Source organism: Peromyscus leucopus, chromosome 16_21 (genome assembly GCF_004664715.2).
Source record: "Peromyscus leucopus breed LL Stock chromosome 16_21, UCI_PerLeu_2.1, whole genome shotgun sequence".
NCBI lineage: Eukaryota > Metazoa > Chordata > Mammalia > Rodentia > Cricetidae > Peromyscus > Peromyscus leucopus.
The window spans coordinates 14,767,208-14,791,906 of record NC_051084.1 but is presented as its reverse complement, the minus strand read 5'-3'; the positions used below and the strand labels follow the sequence as shown (position 1 = coordinate 14,791,906).

Genomic DNA, 24,699 nt, shown 5'->3' with positions numbered 1-24,699 from the left:
TCGGGGCCTCCTCTGATGCCGGACAACAAACGTGAATCAGACGGCAGAGCTTCCTAAACTTTCGAGCGCAGCTCCCGGAATTCTCAAAGAACAGAAAGACATGGGAGTGTGGAGGTGGGGCGTCCAGCCGTCCCCTTGCCGAGCCAGAGTTGGGGGTAGGGAGGGAAAGGGGGTGTGGGTGGGTGGGGTGGGGTGGGTGGGCAGCCGATCTACGGCCCGGGATTGGCGGGTGCCGGCCCTCCGCCCCCCGTCGCCGGGCCAATCGCGTGCGCCTGCTGTGAGCCGCAGCGTCGGCTCAAGACCCGCCACCCGCAGAGTCCTCCCCATCTGAGCCGTGATCCTGTCTTGGCGCGCTCTCCAGCCCAACTTAGTCGAAGCCGATTTCCTGAATCTGAGTTCAGGTAAGCTCTGGACTAGAGGAGTCCCGCGCCAGGCTTCAGTGCCCGGCGGACGCTCCTAACCTCTGCACCAGGGCTTGGCATCAGCTGCACCTGGAAGCTCAGAGCAGTGCCAGCTTGCGAGCCGGGTGCCCGGTGACCCCGCTGGGGGGCTCTACGGTCCCCCGCCGCTCCGCTGAGATCTGCGTCCCTTGCCCCCTTCCCGCAAGCACCGACCTATGCTGAGCACCCACGTGGTCCTGAACCCCATGGCCGCGAGTCTCGGAGCCCGGAGCCAGGTTCTAGGGTGACGCGCTGCTCCGGTACCGGTCATCGATTTCCCCTGTTTTGGATGGAGACCGCTGTTTCGCAAATTGTTCTTTTGGGCCCTGGTACCGGGTGGGGTAAATATTGAAGTAGTGGCCCGTGGGGTGGGTGCAGGTTCTGTGCCTCCTGAGGAACCTGGCGGGAGGTCGCGCGAGACCAAGAATGTACAGTGAGGGAGCAGATCGGGGCTGTGCAACTTGCTACTTACAGAGGGTTTTCCAAATCACTGCCACATACTGTCCCCAACCACCCCTTCCGAACGAACGTCAAGTGGCCAGACGGTTTGTGCGTATGGGAACTTGATGGCCCTCGGGGAACCTCACTGGAAGAGTGGCGTGGAGAGACGCAGGATGCCCTGGGGCGTGCTCTCCAGGCGAGTTCTGGTTCGGGTCTCCCGAGTTCGGATCTCCCGAGTTCGGATCTCCCGGTGACTTCCTTTCTGCGAAGATACCTTAAGGGATGGCGCCGGGCGACCTGTGCCTGCTTGGCTTTTGGGAGAGTTCCGAAGCCAGGGGCACCCAGCCGGAGGGCGCTCTGGAGAGGGGGTCTTGGGCTGAAGGAAAGTAGCACCTGCCTAGGCCACTGCCTGGGTTCACGCTGGGGAAACGCTGCTGTGTCCTCAGCGAAGCTCCGTGGAGGGCTGAGGTGGCCGCAAGTTTTGATTAACATTAGTTGGCCACCAAGGGCACTAGCGAGGTGGGACAGGACCGGGTGGGGCTCCTGACTTCACCTGGGAGTGCTTGGCCCCGCCCCTCGTTCTTTTCCTCCTGTACAGCCTGTGCAGTCCAGGTTAAGACTGAGCTCCCCACAGGCACGGATGCATCTGTTTTAGTATGTTAAACATCACCTATGTCTGCTGGAGTGGAATGAATCTCTGGCTTTCTGTCCAGTTTTGGTGCCCACAGCACACTTGTGGGTACCCAGTGTCAGCTTCTTTCTCCTGCGTTTTACAAAGGAAGTTTATTCCCGACGCCCCCACCCCCTACCCCCTCTTTTGAGACAGAATTTCACAGACCCTAGGCTGGCCTTGAACCTCTGCTCTCCTGCTTCCACCTCCTGGGACTGTGGGATGGGAGGTGTCTGGCTTTGCTGTAAATGGTGGATTAAATTATATAACATAATGGTGGTCTTTTCTCCAGGTCCATGGAAGGTGGTCCCATATGGCTGTCCTTCCATATTACACTACGCACCCTCTCAGAAACCTCAAATCAGGGTTAGGTTACTTAAAACACCAGGATGATGTCCACGTTAGGCAAACAGATGTTTGCAGAGGATCCTGGTGACTCACAATCATTTGTAACTCTAGTTCCAGGGGATCTCATGATGGCCCTCTTCTGACCTGGAAGAGCACCAGGCACACACATGGTACACATACATACATTCAGGCAAAACAGGCATACATATTAGTAAATCTAAAAAATTGTTTGTGTTTGTTTTGTTGTTGTTTGGGGTTGGGTTTTTTTTTTTTTTTTTTTTTTTGGTTTGGTTTTGGGGTTTTTGTTTGTTTGTTTTTTGTTGTTGTTTTGACATTGTCTCTACATAGATAGCCCTGGCTGTTCTGGAACTTACCATGTAGTACATATTGGCCTTGAACTCATAGAGATCCACCTGCCTCTGCCTCCCGAGTGCTGGGATTAAAGGCGTGCACCATCATACCCAGCTTTTAAAAAAAATTTTTAAAGCAACTGTGATGCTGCATTCTTCATGGAATAATAACATGAAAATGTGTACATGTTAAGTACACACAGTTTTTTTTTCTTTTTTCTTTTTGTTGTTTTGTTTTTTAAAACAAGGGACTAAAACCCAGGACCTGGCACTTGCCAGCCACCCCATCCTCTCCCACCAAAGCTACGCATCCGACCTCTGAATCATTTTAATCCGCAGTTTAGTCTGAGGTGCAGAAATGATCGATATGGAGGCGGTGTCTTAACCACTTTATCCACAGGATTGTGCAACTGCTGTCACTGTCTGTACAAGGTTCTGGCTAGTGTTCAATGTCACCTTGACACCGTTTAGAGTCACCTGATAAGGGGTCTCAACAGAGGGACTGCCTAGAACAGTTTGGCTTGGGGGCATGTCTGTAGGGAATTGTCTTGATTATCACCTGATGTGGGAGTAGGCTGTCCAGTGGGCTGCACTATTCTCCAGGCAAGGAGTCCTGAACTGTGTAAGACCGGAAAAGGCTAGATGAGAGCGGCCAACACGGATGCATTTGTTTCTCCTTGCTCTTGACTGGATATAATGTGGCCAGCTGCAAGAGTTCTTCCCTGACTTCCCCAAATTGATGGACTGTAACCTGGGACTGTAACTGAAATAAACCCTTGCCCCCCACGGTATGTTTTGTCACAGATACAGGATGAAAATAGGACTGATCTCATGTTTTCTCATCATCTCAAAAGCCGCCATGCATTAAACGGTTGCTTTCTTTCCTCCCACCCCTGCCTTTCATGTCCTCTATGATAGGTTCCTGTGGATTTGCCTGTTCTGGGTCCCTCACATAGCTCAAATCATAGGACATTTGATTATTCTGGGCATTTCTAGAAATTTTTTATGATTGGCTTCTTTCCTTTAACATTATGTCCTCAGATTTCATCCATTCCTTCTTTTTTAAGAAAAGAGATTTACTTATTTGTGTCTATGTCTGTGTGTGCGTGGGACAGCCTGCTTGTTACATGTGTGCTGAGATCTGAAGTCCACTCCTCATGACGTCAAAGCAAGCACTTTTAACTGCTGAACCATCTCTGCAGGCCTGTCTGTTCCTTCTTGGGGCTGAATGGTATCCCATTTCATGGATGGAACACATTTCTGACTATCCATTCATCCATGACCTTGGGTGATGTTCACCTTTTGACTCTCAAGGCTGCCATGAGAATGGGCACATTAAATATCTATTTCCATCCCTTTTTTTTGGATCTCTGCCTCGGGGTCGAATTGCTGGGTCATATGGTAGTTTCTGTTTAACTTTCTGGACAGGAACCTAAATGTTTTCCACAGCAGCTGGGGCCTGCGCCTTTTCTCCCATCCTTGCTGGATTTGTTCGAGTGGAGCATCACTCCCACAGGGGATGTGTGAGCCAGCTTCTAAACCAACAGATCTCTGCTCCCACTACAGATCCCAGCATGCCTTCAGGGACATCCCAGTGCGAAGATGGCTCAGCCGTGTGCCCCCAGCACCTGGACGTGCACTCAGGGAAAGGGCACCCAGAGAAGGGCCCTTCCGGGGACAGTGAGCGCCTGTGGATCCGACCTGATACCCCAAGCAAATGTACCTGGCAGCTGGGCAGGCCCATGACAGACTCGCCACATTACCACACAGCGCTGTGAGTCTCTGGCTTTGATCTCAAGATGGTGGGCCTATGTCCTTGAGGGGTGGGGCAGGGGTATGGGGGCCATACAGCTACCAAGCTCAAAGTGGGATCTCCTGCTCTGTGATCCATGTGGGGGGCCAGGGAAGGGGGATAGAAATAGTGTAGGCCAGGGTTTCTTTGTGTTCAAGTGTTTGGTGGGTTCCTTTTATGGTCTGACTAAGACTGTCAATGGCACTGATAGCTGTCTGCCATGACTTTATTTGAAATAACTCCAGTAGAAACCATTCCACACACAGTCAGTTGGTAGCCCACTTAGGAACATGCGCCGTGTCACGCCCTGTTCTAAGTGCCCAGGATGGAGCCATGCAGGCTCCTGGCCTGTTGTAAAACCCTTAGGATCCATCTCCTTGGTCTAATGCCTTCAGATTAGAGCAAGTGGGTGAAAGGATTTGTGTTTTAAGTCTTCGAGTCCTGTGCCCTGTGTGTGGCCACCAGCATTTATGGTTATGGGTTCAAAAGTCTGAGCAAGCACTGGGCAGGTGTGGGAGGCAGCGTTTTCAAGGGGCCAAGGGGGGGGGATATGAAATATGCAGAGTAGAAGCTGTGCCCGTTGAATGGGCTCCAGGGCCGGGAGACAAGTGGGGGCTGCTCAGATGAGTTCCTGCTAGAACAACACAGCAGGGAAGAAGAGCCTGTGGCTGCGGGAGAGCTGACTCCTGAGGGCTTCTGAAGGCCTGGGAACTGCTTGTTCAAAGACGTGTGTGGCACACATCAGCCTTAAGGGCAGCGTCGTCCTCAGCTGACAGGCTTATTGGAGGACCAGGGAGGGGGAGCCCAAGAGAAGGCTCAGGCACCAGACTGAGGTCCCTACAGGGAGGCGCTGACTCGGGGAGTCTGGTATGGCACCAGACATCGGCAGAGAGAGAGATGGGACATGCTGAATCGGCTGAGACTTGGCGGCCAGTTCCAGAGGTTCCTGGTGGGGGGGCTTCAGAGTGAGGGACAGGGGGGCGGGCAGCCCTGATGGTGAGTCGGGGTTTCTGAGGTCCTATGGGGCTGCCCTCCTGTGCTGGCAAAGCACAGGCACTTGGGATGGGTGATAGATCTGAGCCTTCACCTGTACAAACATCGGAGTGAGCACACCTGAGTTCCCAGCCTGTGTCCTGGTGCTACCCCCTGCCTGGCCTCCCTGGGGCTGAGGGGGAGGGGCTCTGAGGGGGAGGGGCTCTGAGGGGGAGGAGCTCTTGGCCTTGTCCCAGCCTATCTTCGCTTTTCTGAGCCCAACCAAAGACGACCTAGGAAGAGAGCATGTCCAGCTCTTCCGCAGAGTCTTTCCCTGTGGAAGACCCGATTGGAGTCCAGCCTGTTGCTGCCTGTTGGCACCCAGGCAACCTCTCCTCCCGCCCTGGAACTCCAGATTCCTTACCCCGCCCCTGACTAGAGGCCAAAGGTGTCTGAGGCTTCTATTTAGTCAGTTTGGCTCCAGTGGGAGAAGCCTGGGGCAGGGAGGCAGGAAGCCAGGGCCCAGCAGCCTGGCAGCCTTGAAGTCTGGGTGTGGGGCGCGGGGTGGATGAGTGCAAGTAGGCATAGGCAGGGAGTGTGTGGGCATGCAGCCGCCCCTGAGCCTGCAGATGGAGAGCCGTACAGGGACTGTTCTGGAAACCGCTTTGGACACATTGCGCTGTCATTGAAATGCGGAAGAGTTTAGCTTGACCTATCACTGGGGGCAATCATGAGCAGCCCTAGCCTGGAACTCACTCTGTAGACAAGGCTGACCTCGAACTCAGAGGCAAGGCAAAAAAAGGCAAGGCAAGGGCCATCACTTACTGATTTCTGCCCTTTCTTTAACTGCTGCTTCTGGCTGTCTTTTCTGGCTTGAGTACAGGGATTTTAGAAACACACTACTATGTCCAGATTTTAAAGGGTTTCTAGGGGTCCATCTCCTCAGTGCAGAGCTGGATTTTTATCTCCTCAGAGCTAGACAAGTTAAGTTTGACAGAATAGAACACATTGAAAGGGATTTTTTTTTTTTTTACGGCAGTCAAGAAAGGATTTGCCTAGCACAGCACAGAAAAGCGTGAGCACCAGTACAGTCAGATACTTTCCATTTTTAAATTCCAAGGTCCAGATAGATTTACCCAAAGTTGCCAGTTGAGACCCTTTTGAATAGAGAGCGTAAGTCTCAGCTGGTTTTATTGCTCCTAAAGACGCTTTGCCTCTCCCTTTGAGAACTTTCTGGAGAGCAGAGTGTGCTGTCCTGGATAGGTGAACTCACTCATTCTCTGGAGTTTGACAGTCACAGGAATCATGTCCCTCTTACATGGGCTGAAAGTTGGTCACTAGTGACTGCCTTTCAAAGTCTTTAGGGTACCAGATCCCTAAATGAACTGAGTTAGAGTGAGACTTCTGCTCAGTGACTAGCAGAATTTTGTTTTATAATCTTCCTGATTTATTTTTGGTTTTACGTTCCTACTCAGCAGGAACATAAACCATGTAGGGGCTGGACAGATGACTCAGTGGTTAAGAGCACCTCCTGCTCTTCCAGAGGACCCAGGTTCAATTCCCAGCACCCACATGGCAGCTTACAACTGTCTGCAACTCCAAGAACTGGAGACAGACCTACATGCAGGCAAAACACCAGTGCACAGAAAATAAAAATAAATAAATGCTTTAAAATATAAATAAAATCATGCAGGTAGCCAAAAATCAACCTTTAAAAAAATACTGTTAAGATCAGTTGAGGCTCCTTAGTGGGCATTCTCAGGGTCTTGGGAGGAGAGCTCTCACGCAATTGTTCCTCAGTCAGTTGCACCACCTGCAGCAATCACGTGACCTTGGAAACAGAGGGAACACTTACCCCTCTGATGACTCTCCTCTTTGTAGGATGTTCACTGGCTGGAGTCTAACCTCTCGGGTCCCAGTGGCCTCTCTGATAAAGTGGGCAGGGTCAGGAAGCAAAGCTGGGCTACACAGACTTCCAGATGAAGTTCTCCAAAAGAGAAACCTTAGCCAAAGGGTGGCCATTGGGTTTGGAGTCAACTCTGAATGCTCTGTGTAGAGCCAGGTGCGCCGGGGGTGTGTGTATGTGTGTGTGTGTGTGTGTGTGTGTGTGTGTGTGTGTGTGTGTGTGAACTGTGGGCTCTGTTTCCAGAAAAGAGAGCCAGAAGCAGCAATTAAAGAAAAGCCAGAAACCAGTAGGTGGTTGCCCTTGCCTTTAATCCCACCACTTGGGAGACAGAAGCAGGCAGATCTCTGAGTTCAAGGCCAGCCTAGTCTACAGAGTGAGATCCAGGACAGCCAGAGCTACACAGAGAAACTCTGTTTCACCAAAACAAAAAATTAAAGCCAGAGTAAGCGACAGAGTGTGGTCATTTGTTTTGTCCCCTAGAGGAGTTTGGTAATTTTCTATGTGCCAGTCACTAAAATGCCACATAAACTGGTGCCGGGAAAGCTGGTAATGCCAATGGTAAAAGATTTTTACTAGAAAGGTGAAGACAAATTGAAAGAATTTATTGAGATACACAACATTGAGGCAGTGGGCATGCCCAGAGAGGGGACCTCAAATCTAGGTGGGCATTTTTAAGGGATGTTACTTCATCTTAACTCATAGACCATGGCATCCACGTGGCGTCCATATGTGGGGGGAGGGGCAAGCTGTCACACCATCTATGGTGTAGTCGGTCTTGAGACCAGTCATCCGTCCAGGTGTCCTGGACCAAGAGAATGAGGTTCTAGATGTCTGTGTAAGCCACCAGGAGTCAGGCGGAAGTACTCCTGACTGGGTGTTAAAGTGTGACAATTTTGTTTTTACTTCTTCTTTTTTTTTTTTTTTTTTTTTTTTTGTCTGTGTATTCACTCTGTAGCCCAGGATGGCCTTGAACTCACTTTGTTGCTCAGGTGATCCTAGAACTCACAACCTCCTGCCTCAGTCTCTTGTGTACTGGGGTTACAAACACGTGACACCATGTTCAGGTATTTTAATTTTTTTCACTGGGGATAAAACGAACATTGCCAAAATGATAGAGACCATGTGTCCCTGCTTATCCTCCCATCTGTAACGTCCTATGAGACCCAGGGGCACGCTCAGACCTGGGGAGTGGAAGTTACGTGGTGATCCAGTCCCTCAAACTGGGCTTAAGGTGTACTGCACTTGGGTGTTCCAGAGTGTGCTTGTGTGTGTGTGTGTGTGTGTGTGTGTGTGTGTGATCTACGCCACTGTGGGTCTGCCAGGCATTCCACCACCCAGGTCCTTCCCCGAGGCACTTCTTGGATTCTTCATTTCCAAAATGCCCGCGATGCCCGGGCTCCAACTGCTGTTTATTCTCTTTTGTTTCCTGAATGGCCTCCTCTCTCTGTTTTAGGACAGAATCTCCAAAAATTTTGCCAGATATTCTGTGGAAAATTGGGAACACCCCCATGGTCAGAATCAACAAGATCTCAAAGAATGCAGGACTCAAGTGCGAGTTGTGTGAGTGTGTGGCCCTGCTAAGGCTGCCTCAGGCATCCTGGACCAGGGCCTCGGGGTGACCTGGAGCTGAGGGGCTGGGGGTGTCTCTGGGGGTGTCGGCACTGGGGTCTTCTGGGATGCAGGATGTGTGTTGGTGACTGAGACAGCTTCTCTCTAACTGATGGCCAGGGAAGCTTGGATGAAAGAGCCTGCCTGGGCAGGTTACCGCCTGGGTAGAGGCAGAAGTGAAGCTGGAGCACTGTGAGAGTGTATCTTTTTTTTTTTTTTTTTTTTTTTTTTTTTTTTTTTTTTTTTTTTTTTTTTTGAGATAAGGTTTCACTGTATAGTCCTTTTTTAAAAAATTTATTTAATTTTATTTTATGTGCATTGGTGTGAGGGTGTCAGATCTCCTGGAATTGGATTTACAGACAGTTGTGAGCTGCCATGTGGTTGCTGGGAATTGAACCTGAGTCCTCTGGAAGAGCAGCCAGTGCTCTTAACCACTGAGCCATCTCTCCAGCCCCACTGTTTAGTTCTTGCTGGCCTGGAATTCACTATGTAGACCAGGCTGGCCTTGAACTGCAGAGATTGCCCTGCCTCTGCCTCCAGAGTGCAAGGATTAAAAGCGTGAGCTACCACCATATTAGGCAGAGAGCATCAATGAGGAGATTGGGGTGGAGGGTCCTATGTGGGGGTGGAGCTTATGCTGAGTGACAGCCTTGACTGCAGAGGAAGCCGTTGTCTGTGTCCTCCCAGTTGCATGGAGTCTGGCAGGTCACCCAGCCCATTATGGGACAAAGAGTGGGAATTAGGTCCAAGGTAAAAATGAAGGTCACTGGTGAAGGGGTTGCTCGCAGGGAGCTATTCCCAAGCAGAGGTGTGGGCAGTCATAGCCTATGAGTAAGAGGTAAGTTGGCTTGGCCTGGGGTTTGGAGGGGGGGTGTTGTAGATCTGAGGCTGTCATGGGGCCAAGGGAGCAGACATCAAACGAAGTCCCTCCATGCCCCCAGAATCTCTTCTAGCTTGGGGAGGGGGCAATCTGTTTGCAGTAGGTTTCAGAACCGAGAGCCAGCCAAGAAGATGGTTCTCGAATAGGGCATTTCTCTAGCCCTGGAACACCTATGAGGTGGGGTGGGGTGAGACTAGAGAGCAAGGAAGGGTCCGCCAGCATGGAGGTGGTGTCAGGTGAGGGTGGGGTGAGACTAAAGAGTGAGGAAGGGTCCGCCAGCATGGAGGTGGTGTCAGGTGGGGTTGGACTGAGCACAAAGGCTGGACTCACTGACCACGGATGATAGAGACAATCAAGAGTGGAGGAGCTGGGGGCAACTTTGGCAGGGGCTTTGGGACTAAGGTGGTCCATCTGGGGCTGCTTGGACTGGCTACCTTGGCAGAGGTGTGTGGGCTCGGATCCAGCCATTCACTGCCTGTACTCATTCTGCTGGGACATGTTTTCTAACCTTCCGCCCACGGGCTCTTGACCGTCCTTACCTCTCACTTAGTGTTGCCATGGGTCTACAGGGCAGGTGGGAGACAGGCCAGCTATGACCAGGGGTGTCTAGGTACAGAGGTGGGCAATGGGTATAGAGATGCCCAGAACTGCAAACACCCAGTCAGCCCTCATCCTGGAGGTGTTTTGGGTTGTTGAGGGTGGCAGGAATCTGTGGGGGCCGGAGAGTCCTCCTCTCCCATCTCTGATTCATGTTTGGCTTTCAGTGGCCAAGTGTGAGTTCTTCAATGCGGGTGGGAGCGTGAAGGACCGCATTAGCCTTCGGATGATTGAGGATGCTGAGCGAGCTGGGACCTTGAAGCCTGGGGACACAATCATTGAGCCGACTTCTGGGAACACAGGTGAGGGTGGAGCCAGCTGGTGCTGAGCAGAGGCTGAAAGTCCCTGGCCTGTGCAGACAGACCTCCCGGGAGGGCAAGAGGGAAAGTTTGGCCAGCTTGTTCTGTGCAGCCTACCTCCCAGAAGCACATCTGTGTACCTGGCTGCCAGAATAAATCTCCTAAGATCGCCATCAGAGTGTGGGGGTTCCTCCCCAGAACAGAGGCCCTTTGTCCTTCCATGCCTCTCGGGCTTGTCTCAGGTGTCCCGGGCAGGGGCACAGGCAGGAAGGCACAGGATTTTGGGCACTGACCCCTCTCACCCTCTGCATGTGGCCCTCAGGGATCGGGCTGGCTCTGGCAGCTGCTGTGAGGGGCTATCGCTGCATTATCGTGATGCCAGAGAAGATGAGTATGGAGAAGGTGCGCTCAGGGCAGCCTGGGGGTGGGGCTGGGTGGAGGGCGTGGTCACTAGGGGCGTGGCCTGTGGGCGGGTGTGGCTTGATGAGCTTTTGCTGCATCAGCTTTGGCTTCCAGAGTGTTCTCCCTTCTAGGGACCAGCCCCCGTGATTAAGGCATGGTTTTCCCTGCACAGGTGGATGTGCTGCGGGCTCTGGGAGCTGAGATCGTGAGGACACCCACCAACGCCAGGTTCGATTCCCCCGAGTCTCATGTGGGAGTGGCGTGGCGACTGAAGAACGAAATCCCCAATTCTCACATTCTGGACCAGGTCAGATGTCATGTCTTCCCCCCTACACACACCCCTGCTCCTCCAGGAGGCAAATTTGTGGTCAGGGATTCTTGTGGGGCCCTGTTGGGAGACTGGGAGATTGGTCTCTGCCCAGCATGAGCAGGGTGACAGTACTCCCTCTGGGGAGGTGCTCCAGGGCCCCCTGCTCAGTGACAGAACCTTTGGTTTCTGCTGTCCCCGTGCCAGTGTCGGAAGGCTGTCCCACTGGACAGAACCCAGCCGTGTTGGGTCAGCAGTGAGGTTGGGATATCCCTTCCAGAGGACCCTCTGGGCTCTGAAGATGCAGAATGTCCAAGAGCCTGCACCCCAAGACCTAGTCCCCTGTTCATTTCACTTCCGGGTTATTTCACATCGTGATGACCCTGGTTTTCATATCTTGTATGGGAGGTTCCCGAGGTGAGGTTCTCTAGGATGCTGTAGAACTTGTTGGCCCACACGGAGCTGACTGTCCGGGGTCCGTGCATGGTGCCGGTGGTTTCGGCCAGCTCACAGCCCCTCTCTTCTTCCGCCCAGTACCGCAATGCCAGCAACCCGTTGGCGCACTATGATGACACGGCCGAGGAGATCCTGCAGCAGTGTGACGGTGGGTGCTTCCCACGCCTCCACCCACCTCGACTGCAGTCCTTTCTTCTTCTAGTTTCGTTTCTGTTGCTGTGATAAATCACGGGGACAAAAAGCCACTCAGGGGAGAAAGGTTTGTTTCAGCTCCCGGTTCCAGGTTCCGGTTCGAGGAAGTGAAGGAGGCGGGAACGAGAAGCGGCTGGTCACGTGACATGTACACTGCCCGGACTGAAGAGCATGCATACATGCCTGGTGCTCAGCTCACTTCCCCTGCTCTTAGACAGCCCAGGGTTTCCTCCTGCACAGTCAACGGTGCCACCTACAGTGGCTGGGTCTTTCCACATGAGTTAAAATAATCAAGACAGTCCCTCAAGCCGGGCGGCGGTGGCGCACGCCTTTAATCCCAGCACTCGGGAGGCAGAGGCAGGTGGAGCTCTGTGAGTTCGAGGCCAGCCTGGTCTAGAGAGCTAGTTCTAGGACACCCAGGGCTACACAAAGAAACCTTGTCTTGAAAAACCAGAGGAAAAAAAAAAGGCAGTCCCTCAAAGACACGCCCACGGGCCAACCTGATCTAAACAGTCCCTTATTCAGATTCTCTTCCCTCAAGACTCTAGGTTGTGCAGAGTTGACAGAACTACCACACTCAGTCAAATGTGGTTACCTGGGGGAGTGCGCAAGTCACTTACCCTCTCTTTGCTAAACCCAGTTTAAACACCTGTCTTTGTGAAATAGTTTCTGGAGACATTAGTCTTCCTCTGAGGCCTCTTGGCCTCTGCTGGTGCCTCTCCCTGTGTCCAGACATGTGGTTCAGACTGCGTGTTCACCCCCATGTCCTCCAGGCTGTAGGGGCTGTTGAGTGCATGCTGGTGCTGGCCTCACAGCTAGGGGTCAAGATCTAACTGGAGCGTTTTTTTCTTTTTCTTCCTTCCTTCCTTCCTTCCTTCCTTCCTTCCTTCCTTCCTTCCTTCCTTCCTTTCTTTCTTTCTTTCTTTCTTTCTTTCTTTCTTTCTTTCTTTCTTTCAGAAACACTGTAGCCCTGGCTGTTCTGGAACTGGCTTTGTAGACTCAGAGATTCACCTGCCTTCCCTGAGTGCTGGGATTAAAGGTGTGAGCCACATGCCCAGCTAGGGGCATTGAATTTGACCTTCATTCTTTCTCACCTCTGGAGCTGTATAGTGATAGCTGTAGCTAGCTTATTCTAGTATAGCATGAGGCTCCCTGGAACCATGTATACATGCTGAGTGCCTAGCTCCTGGGGCTGGTGGGACACCTCCCTCAGGGCCTCATGGGAGAAGGCGCTGGAAGGTCCCACCCTTGGCTTCCCACTTAGAACCTGGTATTGGCATTGGCCTGGGTGCAGACTTGTTCGGTGCCCAGGAACTGGCCAATAAAAGCTCAGGTGTTTGCTAACCTGGTTTTATGGGCGAGAATTCTCATCTGGCAGAGTTGGTGCACATTGCTTCATTCCTGAGTTTGCCCAGCTCAGACATGCCTGATGCTGAGCTGACCCTCAGTGGTATGAGAGAGCCTGGGCCAGTTCTCAGCCTTCGGGCATTTTCCCTGCATCCTAAAAACCCAGTTTGATTCTTATATAAGAATCAGACAGCCTAGGAAGGTACACCATTGACAGCTTACTTCTGCCAGACTGTTAGCTGCCCAGCTGTGACCCATCCTGCAGATTCAGCTACATTGGTGGTTTAAAGGCCAAGGTCACAGGACAGATAGCAGCCTCTGCCTTGGGCACGCTGGCCACAGATGGAGGCAGTGACGGGCGATGTTTATCCCACGGACCTGCTTTGGCTTGAGTGTATTTCCACCAATGGTCATTAAAGAGTGGAGGGCTGGCTGAGCCGTGGCCTGAGAATGTCCTCCCTCCCCCAGGGAAGCTGGACATGCTGGTGGCTTCAGCGGGCACAGGTGGCACCATCACAGGTATCGCCAGGAAGCTGAAGGAGAAGTGCCCTGGCTGTAAAGTGAGTGTGGCCCCATGGGGGGGGGTGCTGCTGCAGACTGGGTGGCTGAGAGGGTGGGCCTGGACTTGCTCGCTTGCCTGTGGCCTGAGCTGGGTTTAGAGGCTCAGTGCTGTTGACATCAGGCTGGGAGGCCCCTCTGCCTGGGAACTGATTTCCTCCCACATTCCTGTCTCATCCCACTGCTGTCTTGAAGAGTTGTATCAAGTTGCCCAGGAGGAACTTGGGGAGCACAGGATCCTGGGGGCTCCCATTCTGAGTGAGGTGAAGCCCTTTGGATTAGCCCAGAGGCCACCAGAGACAGTCCCAGACTGTCTTGAGTTAGGGCAGTAGTTCTCAACCTGTAAGTTATGACCTCCCCCACCTTGGGGGTTGCATGTCAGATATTTACATTACGATTCATAACAGTAGCAAAATTACCATTATGAAGTAGCAACAAAAATAATTTTATGGTTGGGGGTCACCACAACATGAGGAACTGCATTAAAGGGTTTCAGCATTAGGAAGGTTGAGAATCACTGAGTTAGGACCAGGCTTGATGAGGGGCACAAAGAAACAGGGTCATTTTCTCCCCATGAGACTGTCCACCCTCTGGAGACAGTCCAGGAAGATGTCAGTGTCCAGAGCTATCCTTTGTCCCCAGAGGCTCGCTACATGCCCATGACTGGGACCCTTCCTACAGCAGCCCTGGAAGTATCTTTTTTTTTTTTTTTTTTGGTTTTTTCGAGACAGGGTTTCTCTGCGTAGCTTTGAGCCTTTCCTGGAACTCACTTGGTAGCCCAGGCTGGCCTCGAACTCACAGAGATCCGCCTGCCTCTGCCTCCCGAGTGCTGGGATTAAAGGCGTGCGCCACCACCGCCCGGCTTGGAAGTATCTTTCTAAATACCCAGTGCTGGATATTAGGCACAGTAGGTTGTGGCCTTCCTGCTTCTTGCCTGAGATTCTGGAGGACTTCCCTTCCTCTAATCTGGGATTAGCATATGCAGCCTGTGAGCTGGCCATTAACAGGCATACGTTAGCGGGAAATATCCTTTCTAATGGCGGCTGCCTAGGGATGGGTTGGATTTCTCTCTGGCTTGAGCCCTAAAGCCACCCACCCTGCAGATCATTGGTGTAGATCCTGAAGGGTCCATCCTTGCGGAGCCTGAGGAGCTGAACCAGACGGAGCAAACAGCCTACGAGGTGGAAGGGATCGGCTATGACTTCATCCCCACAGTCCTGGACAGGGCGGTAGGTTGGGCCAAAGTGTTCCCCCAGGCAGAGCCACAGGCCGCTGCCAGATCCTGGACTTGCTTTTGCATTCTGGCACTCTAGCTGACCCAAGTGTTGAGGGGACAGGATAGGGAGTGTGGTTACAGGGGCTTGAGGCATGTTCAAATTCATGCCTGACATTGCTGGACACAGGCTCTGAGATGCAAAGGGAAGGACAGACAAGGATGGACAAGGACGGACGGCCACTGTTAGCAGAGGCCGCCAGCCCCGTAAAGATGTGGGTTGTCTGAGTTACTCCTCCAAGCATAACGGAGCAGGGAAGGGTGAAGACATCTAGGTTTGCAGATCCAGGGGGAGGAAGGCTTCTGTGGGGTGGCCCTGCCCCACCCCCTCCAGGGCCCCTCCACCTGAACTGAGGCCCGTGACCTGCTCTTGCCACAGGTGGTGGATAAGTGGTTCAAGAGCAATGACGAGGAGTCCTTCGCCTTTGCCCGCATGCTCATCGCCCAGGAAGGACTGCTGTGTGGTGAGTGGCTGGGCGAGCCCCCCGCAGGGTGGCAGGGTGGCAGGGGACGGCCTACTCCAAATGCATGAAAGTCATGGGCATTCTGAGGCTGTGTGAGTGCAGTAACTTCCCTTCCTGTCCGTCTGTCCAGGCTCTTCCTTCCTTAGCTGTTTGCTTATCCTTTGCAGCCTCTTGGAGTCACCTGTGGCGATGAGAGCATGAGGCCCAGGGCCCAGGCTTCAGTCTGCCCTTCTAGTGTTTGAGGCAAGCTCTTGTGGTGGTTTTTTGTTTTTTGTTTTTCCCCTCATTCACTTTAAACAGCCCTGTCCCTGGAACGGGGGGCTCAATCTGCAGCAGCTCCAGGCTGTGGCATGCTGGGTCCCAGTCCTCTGAAGGGGTTGGCGAGGGAGTCCAGAGAAAGCTGGGACAGTACTTCTTGCCCTCGTAGTTTTCTGCGCAGCCGAGTCACAATCAGAAGCAACCTCCGCAGCCTTCCTCCCACCCTGGGCTCCTCAGTCATCCTGATCAGGGTGGACAGGGCACCATTGCCTGACCACGGGGTGGCAAAGGCCCTGGCAGGTTGAGTTAGACCTGAGATTTGGAGAACACCAAGTGTACCCGAACTCACCCTATAAACGTGGCCCCATCTGTTCTAAGTCTTGTTGGAACGGGGCAGGGAAAGGCAATCAGCCCCAGAATGGCCAGGTCCTCAACAGCCAAGCACTATTAGGGGAGTAGGAACAAGCCATGTTGATTGAAAAAAATTTTCAACATGGCCACTAGGAGGAGACTTGTGGCTTGGGTTCTCTCAGTGAGTTTATAAACCCCCCCACTCCCTCCCACCCCCTCACCCCCACCCCCGCACTCAGTGTAAGTGATATAAACCCAGACATCGAGAGATGAGAGGCAGGGCCATGGTTCTCTGTAAGAGGCACCAGGGTGACCTTTCTGACTGACTTGCACCTTCTTGGGCTGAGTCTGGAGGAGCCCAAACTGGAGAGGCAGCAACAGTGTCTTTGGCTCTCTCTGGAGGTCCCAGGGCCAGGGCCCTCTATGGTCAGTGTCACGGTGAACCTAGGACTCTCATTACCTGAGACCTGATATCACCTACTTGCTTTGCATGGTGGCTATGAGCAATCAGTGAGACACATGTTGTCCTCGGTTGGCTCTTGGTTCAGTGTCAGGCTTTAGCTTGGGGAACCATGACCCCCCTCTTCTGGATGAGCATGATTTACTTCATTTGTCCCAGGGTCTCCCCAATTCCTCAGTGATGTTTAATTATGAAATGCAAGCTCCGTTGACTATGAAGAGGAAGATAATGCAGAGGAATAGGGTCCTTTACGGCCTGTTCTCTGTCCAGAGATTCCAAAGATTCTTTCAGAGCATGTATGAACACTTCCAGAGCACGTATGTGAGATGCACGCCTGAATGGTTCCCACGGGTCCTTCTCGAGTGCTGGCATACGTGTGTGGGTTATACATACACAGTGTGTTTATGTGTGGATGCACACACAAGCATGTGGGCAAGTCTAACGGTCCTCTTGGCAGGTGGAAGTTCAGGCAGTGCCATGGCTGTGGCCGTGAAGGCCGCCCAGGAGTTGCAGGAAGGACAGCGCTGCGTGGTCATCCTGCCTGACTCTGTGCGGAACTACATGTAAGACACACCCCTGGTCCCTGTCGCCCTCCTGGCTGCTGTCACTGAAGCGCTGACCGTGGGATGTCGGGGAAGGGTAGTGGACAGCTGGGTCTTGTTAGCTTGCTAGCCCCAGGATCCTCCGTGTCTTCAGAGCCAGTGTTCACTTTGTATGGCTCTATCCTGAGCCTGTGTGTGTGTGCGCGCGTGCGTGCGTGCGTGCGTGCGTGCGTGCGTGCGTGCGTGCGTGTGCATGTGTGTGTGTGTCCATGGCGACAGCTCTGGTGGACATTTATGTCCCTTATATACCCCTCTGTCCTGGTCTCTCGAGTTTGTCTTCATTACCCCACTGGGGCTCTGGGCGCCATGGGCCAAGCTGTCCTGATGTTTTCATGGGGGGAAATCCTAATTTGCTTCCCGCCCACCCGCTCTGCTCTTTCACCGGCCGTCCTAAACTGGATCTGGGAGGGTGAGTGTGCCCCGGCTGGGTTCTCCTAGGACTTGTGCTTGCTCAGTAGCCTCAGGACAGTCCCAGCTCTCTGCCTGGCCACCTGTGACCAGCAGGTTTGAAGTCCTGTCAACTGCCTGGGTTCCTGGCTGAACTAGGGAGAGCTGCTCTGCCGCCAGCCTCATGGGTAACAAGAGCGGTTCCCCATCTCTTGCCCTTCCTCCGCAGCCTGTGAGCTATAGAGCGATGTTTGTGTTGAGCTTGGCAGCTTGGCACGGCCAGGCATGGTGCATGGGCATCCCGCTGGCCTCCAGGTAGGCTGACAAGCAATCCAGGAGGCCAGCCATCCCCCCAGCACATGGTTGGCCTGTTGTGTGTGTGCGTTTGTGTGTGTGCATGGTTCTGTTTTGTGTGGGTATGTGTGCGTGTGCTCAAGAGGCCCAGAGCATTTTATATGCAAGTACACGAGTATGGACTTCATATTGGTGCTGGAGTAGAGGCCACCTCTGTCCTGTGCTGCTGCTCCTCAGCCTGCCTCCTTGGGACAGAGCCTAACAGCACTGTAGCCTGTTAGCTTTTGGTCAGAATGGAAAAGGCTCCCTCTGTTGAGGCAGACCTGGGGGTCCAAGGAGGAGGATGCTCAGGAACCTGTAAGAGGGGTCCAGATCACAGAGACCTTCAGCCTACGTGCCCAGTAACCCTCAGTTCTCTGGGACTGAGCTTCCCTGGAGCTCAACCATTCTTACATCCTTTGCTGAAACAGTAAGGCCCAAGGCAGTTAGTTGCCAGGCCCTCAGAAACTCGCCCCTGACCACATATGTGCCTCCCACTGGGTAGAGAGGCCTCAGTGACACCCCGACCCTGCAGGTCCAAGTTCCTGAGTGACAAGTGGATGCTACAGAAGGGTTTCCTGAAGGAGGAGCTCTCGGTGAAGAGGCCCTGGTAAGGATGCCGCCTGGCTCTGTCATCCCTGGATGGGTGGGAAAGGGAGCCTTCCGGTTTCCCACCATGGTGGTCCTCTTGTGGCCCTATCCCCTGCTTCATGCTGTTTTTTTTTTTTCTGCCCCCTCCTTCAGGTGGTGGCATCTGCGTGTTCAAGAGCTGAGTCTGTCAGCACCGCTGACTGTGTTACCCACCGTCACCTGTGAACACACCATCACCATCCTCCGGGAGAAAGGCTTCGACCAGGCACCCGTGGTCGACAAGTCAGGGTCAGTCTCACCCTCACCCAAGTCCAGGGCTCTGACTTTAGACTGTGCCAGGATCCTAGATCCTGCTGCCCAGGCCTCTGTGTCCACGTCACCAAATGGGATGGGCAGCAACAGGCTGAGTGTGGTCACTTTGCATACAGTGTCTAGAGCTGCAGACAGCCTGCTGACTGCCTTGTCCTTGAGCAGCTGAGGCTAGACCATACTAACTCTTGGGGTCTTAATGCTTCTGTCCCCCCCAGTTCATTGGTAGTATGCCCACCCACCCTTGCCCTAGGGAGTAGGTGACAGGCACCCTGGGTGGTGGCACCCAGAGAAATGTATGGTAGGGAGGTCCAGTTGACCAACATCCTATGTCTAGCTTCCAAAGTCTGATGGCTGGTCACCATGGACCCCTGAGGGGACATAAACACTACAGGACTTGTAAGCTTACTTGTCCGTCTCTGTTCTCCCCACTCCAACTCTATTTGTATGCCTACAACTGTTTTGATATATGTGCATTTGTGTGTGTGTGTGTGTATGTGTGTGTGTGTGTGTGTGTGTGTGTGTGTACACCACCTGTGTGCCTAGTGCTTGCGGCAGTCAGAAGATATCAGGTCTGGAACCGGAGTTACAGATGTTTGTGAGCGGCCATGTGGGAGATGGGAAGCAAACCCAGGTCCTCTGCAAGAGCAGCCAGTGCTCTTGGTACCTGAGCCATCTCTCCAGCTCCTGGGTCAAGTTTGAAAGGACCTTGAAGTCAGCACAAGACACCCCAAGACCAAGTTCTCAGCACAAGGAGATTTATTTGCCCCAGAGGGACAGAGGGTGGGGATCAGAGATAAAGACAGGAAGGAGACAGAGGACGAGGGGGAAGGGGAAGGGAGGTGGGGAGAACAGGACCGAGGACGGCCTCTGGATAGAGAGGAGACACACGTGGCCCATAGGCCAATGGCAGTTTTTAAAGAGAAAGGGGGGCTGGGCGGTGGTGGCGCACGCCTTTAATCCCAGCACTCGGGAGGCAGAGCCAGGCGGATCGCTGTGAGTTCGAGGCCAGCCTGGGCTACCAAGTGAGCTCCAGGAAAGGCGCAAAACTACGCAGAGAAACCCTGTCTCGAAAAACCAAAAAAAAAAAAAAAGAGAGAGAAAGGGGGAAACCCCGAGTTAGGATGAGTTGGTTAATTTTGATTGGGCATGTTAATTAGGTGAGCCAAAAGGGGAGCATTTGATTGCTGGACTTTAATACTTGGATAGATGGACGTTGGTGGTTTGTCTTAGGAATGAGTCAGTGGCCAAATAAAGGGATGGGCCTTGGTGGCTAGCTAACAGTTTGGCAAGGCCTGCCAGAGCCATGTTTGCCACGCTGAGGCCTGCTAGAGCCCTTCAGAGTTGGCCAGACACTCCTCTCTGACTCTTGCCTCTTCTTCCCCACCAAATTCCATGCTCTTCCCAGGGCCATCCTAGGGATGGTGACTCTTGGGAACATGCTGTCATCCCTGCTTGCTGGGAAGGTGCAGCCGTCAGATGAAGTCTGCAAAGTCCTCTACAAGCAGTTCAAACCGGTATGAGTGTTTTCCAGAGGGGGAGTGGGAATGTGAGCAGAAGCTGGGCCTTCAAGGCAGGCCTAGTGTTTGCTGTGCCGGAAGTGGGTCCCCGACCCATACCCCCCCCCCTTGGAAACTATACAGCTTGCTTAGGGGGTTCGAGGTCACTTTGATTGAAAGTCACCCCGTCACATTGACCTTGTGTGCATCCCAGGAAAAACTCTGTACTCTCGGTCCGTCTCTCCTTCATAGGCCCCACAAACAGTGGTCCGTCCACTAGCTTGGCCTCTAAACAGAGGCCGTGGGTTAGAATCGAATGGCCGCTATTCAGGCAGATTGCTACAACACAGAGTGCTCTAAGGCTCTGTGGGGCCTTTTTTCTACTGGAAACTCATCTGAGCGGCTATGGCGAATGTTGTGCCTGTTGCCTTCATCAAGTCTATGGGGCCCTGTCCTCGAGGGCCAGCATGGACACAATTTCTCTTGCAGATCCACCTGACTGACACACTGGGCATGCTCTCCCACATCCTGGAGATGGACCACTTCGCCCTGGTGATCCATGAGCAGATCCAATGTGAGTAGGGTCCGCTCGGCGCCGGGTTCTTGTTTGGGGGCAAGGGCGTTCAGCCCTGGCCACTGGCCACGCCTGGCCCAGGCTCTCATGGTACACATTCCTGCTCTGTGCAGTAGGCGGGCATGCTCCCTAGTGGGGGATGGGGAGTCCGTGGCCCTCATCTTCTCACCAGAGCTTTTGACATCTTGAACCTCTCTCCAGGGGCCTGTCAATCCGGTCATGTACCCAAAGGACACACAGGGCCGAATCATGCTCCAGGGAGCCCTCACGTTGTGTAGATAGCATGACATTGTCCTAGGCCCACAGGCTGAGACAGTAGGCATTCTCTAAGGATGCTGGGGGTTGTCTCAGAGAAACCTGTGACAGCTGGAATTCTTGGCCCTTGAGGACATACCGCCAGGAGATACTGATTGGTTCTGATGGGCTCCAGGGGGTACTCCGAAGCGCAGCTCTGGGGGTCTGTTAAAAGGACAGCTTGTGAACCACACTTGTCTCTGTGCCTATCAGTCTGTCCTTCCTGCTCTCCGAGAGTCCTCCCAGTGTCACCGTCTGCAGGTGGGGATGACACTCTCAGGTCCCAGTGGGGTGAGGGGTGTTGATTTTCATTCCTCAATCCGTAAGAACTGGGAGGGCCTGATATCTAGTCTCAAGGCTGGCCTGCATGTGGGGGCAGCCCCATGTCTAACCCCTTTCCCGTCCTTGGCTCTACAGCACGAGACCAGGCCTGGTCAGGAGTGGTGGGGGGGCCCACAGGTATGTACGCCCCACCCATCCCGGCCCCTAGGAAGTGGCCTTCATGTTCAGAATCACACCCTTCCAAGGGTATCTAGGGCCCCGGACCCCCGAGGTTGGGTTGGGTGGAGGGGGCTCCCGATCTTTGAACATCTCAGACACACACACACAAAAAAAAACAACATTAATTCCCACTTCAGGGTCAGCTGGAGTGACAGGACAGGGCGTTGTCACAAACCTAAACCGTTCCTCATCAAACCCCGCGTGGGAATCAGCCAGCCTAACTGGAGCCTGCTGTCACTTGCTCCGTGGGCGTCCCAGAGCCAATCAAGGGGTCCCTTAGCTTCAGTGATTTCAAAAGGCAGCAGTGGAATTCTTTTGAGTTTCCCTGCCCTTTTCTGGGGTTCTAGATAGGCCAGTGAGATGCCTGTCCCTGATGGGTCTCTCCCAGGGGGGGGCCTCTGTCTTCAGACACTGGGCAGCCTGCTGAGCCTCCCAAGGACTGTGCCAACCACAGACGCTCTCCTAAGGACAGGCCTGATAGTACATGTATCTGCAGGGAAGAGGGAGGGTCTGGCATGAAGGCCCGGCCCAGCACTGTGGAGGTGCACAATGTGCCAAGGGCTACAGGCCAAGTCGTCAGCCTAGAGACCCTAAAAACCGGTGAACCAGGGAAAGTCCTGGGCCAGGGACACCCCTACTTGTGGGAAGCCTCTCAGGCCCTTGCAAGTGTGGGCAAGCCCCACCTACACCTAGATCACTCTGTGGACCGAAGTCTGGGCTCCCCATATCCTCTCAAAGGGATAGAAAACTGTTGCCATGGCCCTCTCTGCCTGTAGGCCATTGGTGCAGGGCCAGGCCCAAGCGGACGGGGAGCTCCAGTCTGAGAAACCTGTCTGCAGACAGACTCAGGTGGGCTGAGCTGAATAGGCCCTGGGTGCCAGGCAGGACTCTGGACAGAAAGAGGGCCTGAGGCGTGCCCAGGCCCTGACACTGCACGTGGCCTGTGGGCATGGGCTGAGAGGAGGCACCTGCCAGCTCGTCCATTCTGGGGAGCCTGGGTTGGTTTCTGGCTTTGTTCCAGACAGCACCCAGCATCCTATGTTAGGGCTGGTGAGAGGAACTGCTCTCTGGCTCCGCCCATGTGGCTCAGCTGGAGCCACAGTGGCTGATACTTTGTTCCTGCTTGGAGATGGGGAGTCTCTTGCTTCCAACAGGCCGTGGCCTCGGATCAGCTCTGTATCCCTTCACCTGTAATCCAGCAGCCCTTTCCTTTCCTCAGACCACAGCAGTGGCATGTCCAGTGAGCGGCAGATGGTGTTCGGGGTTGTCACTGCCGTTGACCTGCTAAACTTCGTGGCAGCCCGTGAGCAGAACCGGAAATAGAGCCGGGAAGTCGGGACCGGCTTCCACCCTCCCTGCTGGGGCTTTCAGAGACACCTACCCGTTTCCATGCCCAAGTCCAGCAGGTGGCACCAACAGGTGGCTATTCAGACCAGCCGCGGAGGCCCAGCCTTCCTCCTAACACTCAGCTTCCTAAATAAATGACTCCTGAGCCTGAGTAGCTTGCATGGGTGTCCTCTGGTGTCACAGGAGAATTGAGGGATGTCAGCCAGGGAAGATGGACACAGAGTACAATTGCAACAAGACTGAGGGTTCCAGAAAGTGTCCTCCCTAGAGGGGACGGGCAAACCCTGGACCCACTTTGTGCTCATCATCAGGGGCAGTGCTGGTCCCCAGCATGGGAGCATGTGGGTTTTAATGAAGGCGCAGTTCCTGTGACCTGAGACCCATGGCTGTGAACTGAGTGTCTGCACAGTGGTACCACTTGGGTCATTCATGTCCCATCCCCCCCCCCCCCCCCATCAAGCAGCTCTTCCTCACCTTGCCTTGCTTCCCTGACAAGCACTTACCCACTAGCTGTCTCAATGGGTTTCCCTGCTCTGGACACTTCCTATTAAACGGAATCACACACACCTATGGCCCTGTGTCTACCTTATCTCCCCTGGCGTGAGCATCTCATGGTTTCATGTTGCGGCCTGTGTCGGAGTTCTGTTCCTTTTCATGCATGTGGATGGTCCTGGTTCTGTTCCGCTCAACCGTGCACAAGCGTGTGTGTTGTTTTCACCTCTTGGCTGTTGTGAAGTTCTGTGCGCGTGTCTGCTTGAACCCATCTCCCCCACCCCACCCCTCCATAGATCCGGATTGGGCTCGCTGCAATCCCGTGTTCACTTGATGCAGTGGGCTGCACTATTTCACATCCTCGCCTGTGTGTTCCTGAGCACCTTTCTCAGCATCCTCCCCAACCTTGGTGCCTTTTACTCTGTGATTTACATTTGCTGCCCAGCAACTACAGTTATCCCACAGGCTCCACCCGTGTTTAAATCGGGTTGTCTTTCGGTTTCTTTGCTGATAGGGAGAGATTTTGCTTTGGTGCAGGGTTCGAAAACCATCTTGGCTTCTAGGAGTTGTGCTCACTGCTGCATTTCTTTTTTTTTTTTGGTTTATCTATTTATTTTACATCCCAGCCACAGCCTCCCCCCATCTTCCCCTCCCAGTCCCTCTCCTCCACCCCCCTCCTACTCCCCTCCCCTTCCTCTCCATCCAGGAAAGGGCAGGTCTCCTGAGTATCAATAAAACATGGCATATCTAGTTGTAGTAAGACTAAGCACCTCCCCATGTATTAAGGCTGGGCAAGGTGACCCAGTATGAGGAGTAGGGTCCCAAAAGCCGGTAAAAGAGTCAGAGACAACCCAGCCCCTGTTCCTGCTGTTAGGAGTCCCATAAGAGGACCAAGCGACACAACTGTCACATCCATGCAGAGGGCCTAGGTCAGTCTCATGCAGGCTCCCTGGCTGTTGGTTCAGTCTCTGCAAGCCCCTAGAGGGAGAATGCTGAGGGGGAGCTGCTGTGGCAGCGGCGGGGTGGGGGCTGTAGGGAGGTGGGGGGAGATATTCCAGGGTCAGGGTACAGGGGAATCTCCCAGGTCTATGGGGGAGGACTCCTAGCAATAGTGGATAAGTCAAGTAGCCTGAACTGGCTGTCTCCTGTGACCAGATTGGTGCCTGGCCCAATTGTCATCAGAGAGGCTTCATCCAGTAACCGATGGAGGTAGATGCAGAGACCCACAGCCAAACATTAGGCAGAGTTCAGGAATCCTGCAGAGGAGGAGAAAGGATTGTAGGAGCCAGAGGGGTCAAGGACACCACGGGAAGGCCCACACTGCTTCATTTTAAGAAGAATGATGGGCTATGCACAGTGACACACACCTACAACCCCAGACTCAGGAGGCTGAGGCAGG

At 53.6% G+C, this 24,699-nt stretch overlaps 1 protein-coding gene across 2 annotated transcripts; it reads left to right on the top strand.

Moving 5' to 3' along the window:
* Positions 1-290: 290 nt before the first annotated feature.
* Positions 291-23,374, top strand: Cbs (cystathionine beta-synthase). Of its 2 annotated transcripts, XM_028885068.2 has the most exons (17): positions 291-401; positions 3,816-4,023; positions 8,373-8,479; positions 10,172-10,306; positions 10,626-10,705; positions 10,878-11,012; positions 11,547-11,616; positions 13,476-13,567; positions 14,669-14,794; positions 15,218-15,302; positions 16,829-16,934; positions 18,229-18,303; positions 18,438-18,572; positions 20,002-20,110; positions 20,582-20,666; positions 21,378-21,419; positions 22,681-23,374. In XM_028885068.2, the coding sequence occupies exons 2-17, from the start codon at positions 3,824-3,826 to the stop codon at positions 22,782-22,784; spliced, it is 1,686 nt and encodes a 561-aa protein (XP_028740901.1). In that variant the 5' UTR covers positions 291-401; positions 3,816-3,823; the 3' UTR covers positions 22,785-23,374. The 2 variants fall into 2 exon arrangements, with proteins under 2 accessions (XP_028740901.1, XP_028740902.1); XM_028885069.2 differs by lacking the exon at positions 21,378-21,419.
* The last annotated feature ends 1,325 nt before the right edge of the window (positions 23,375-24,699 follow it).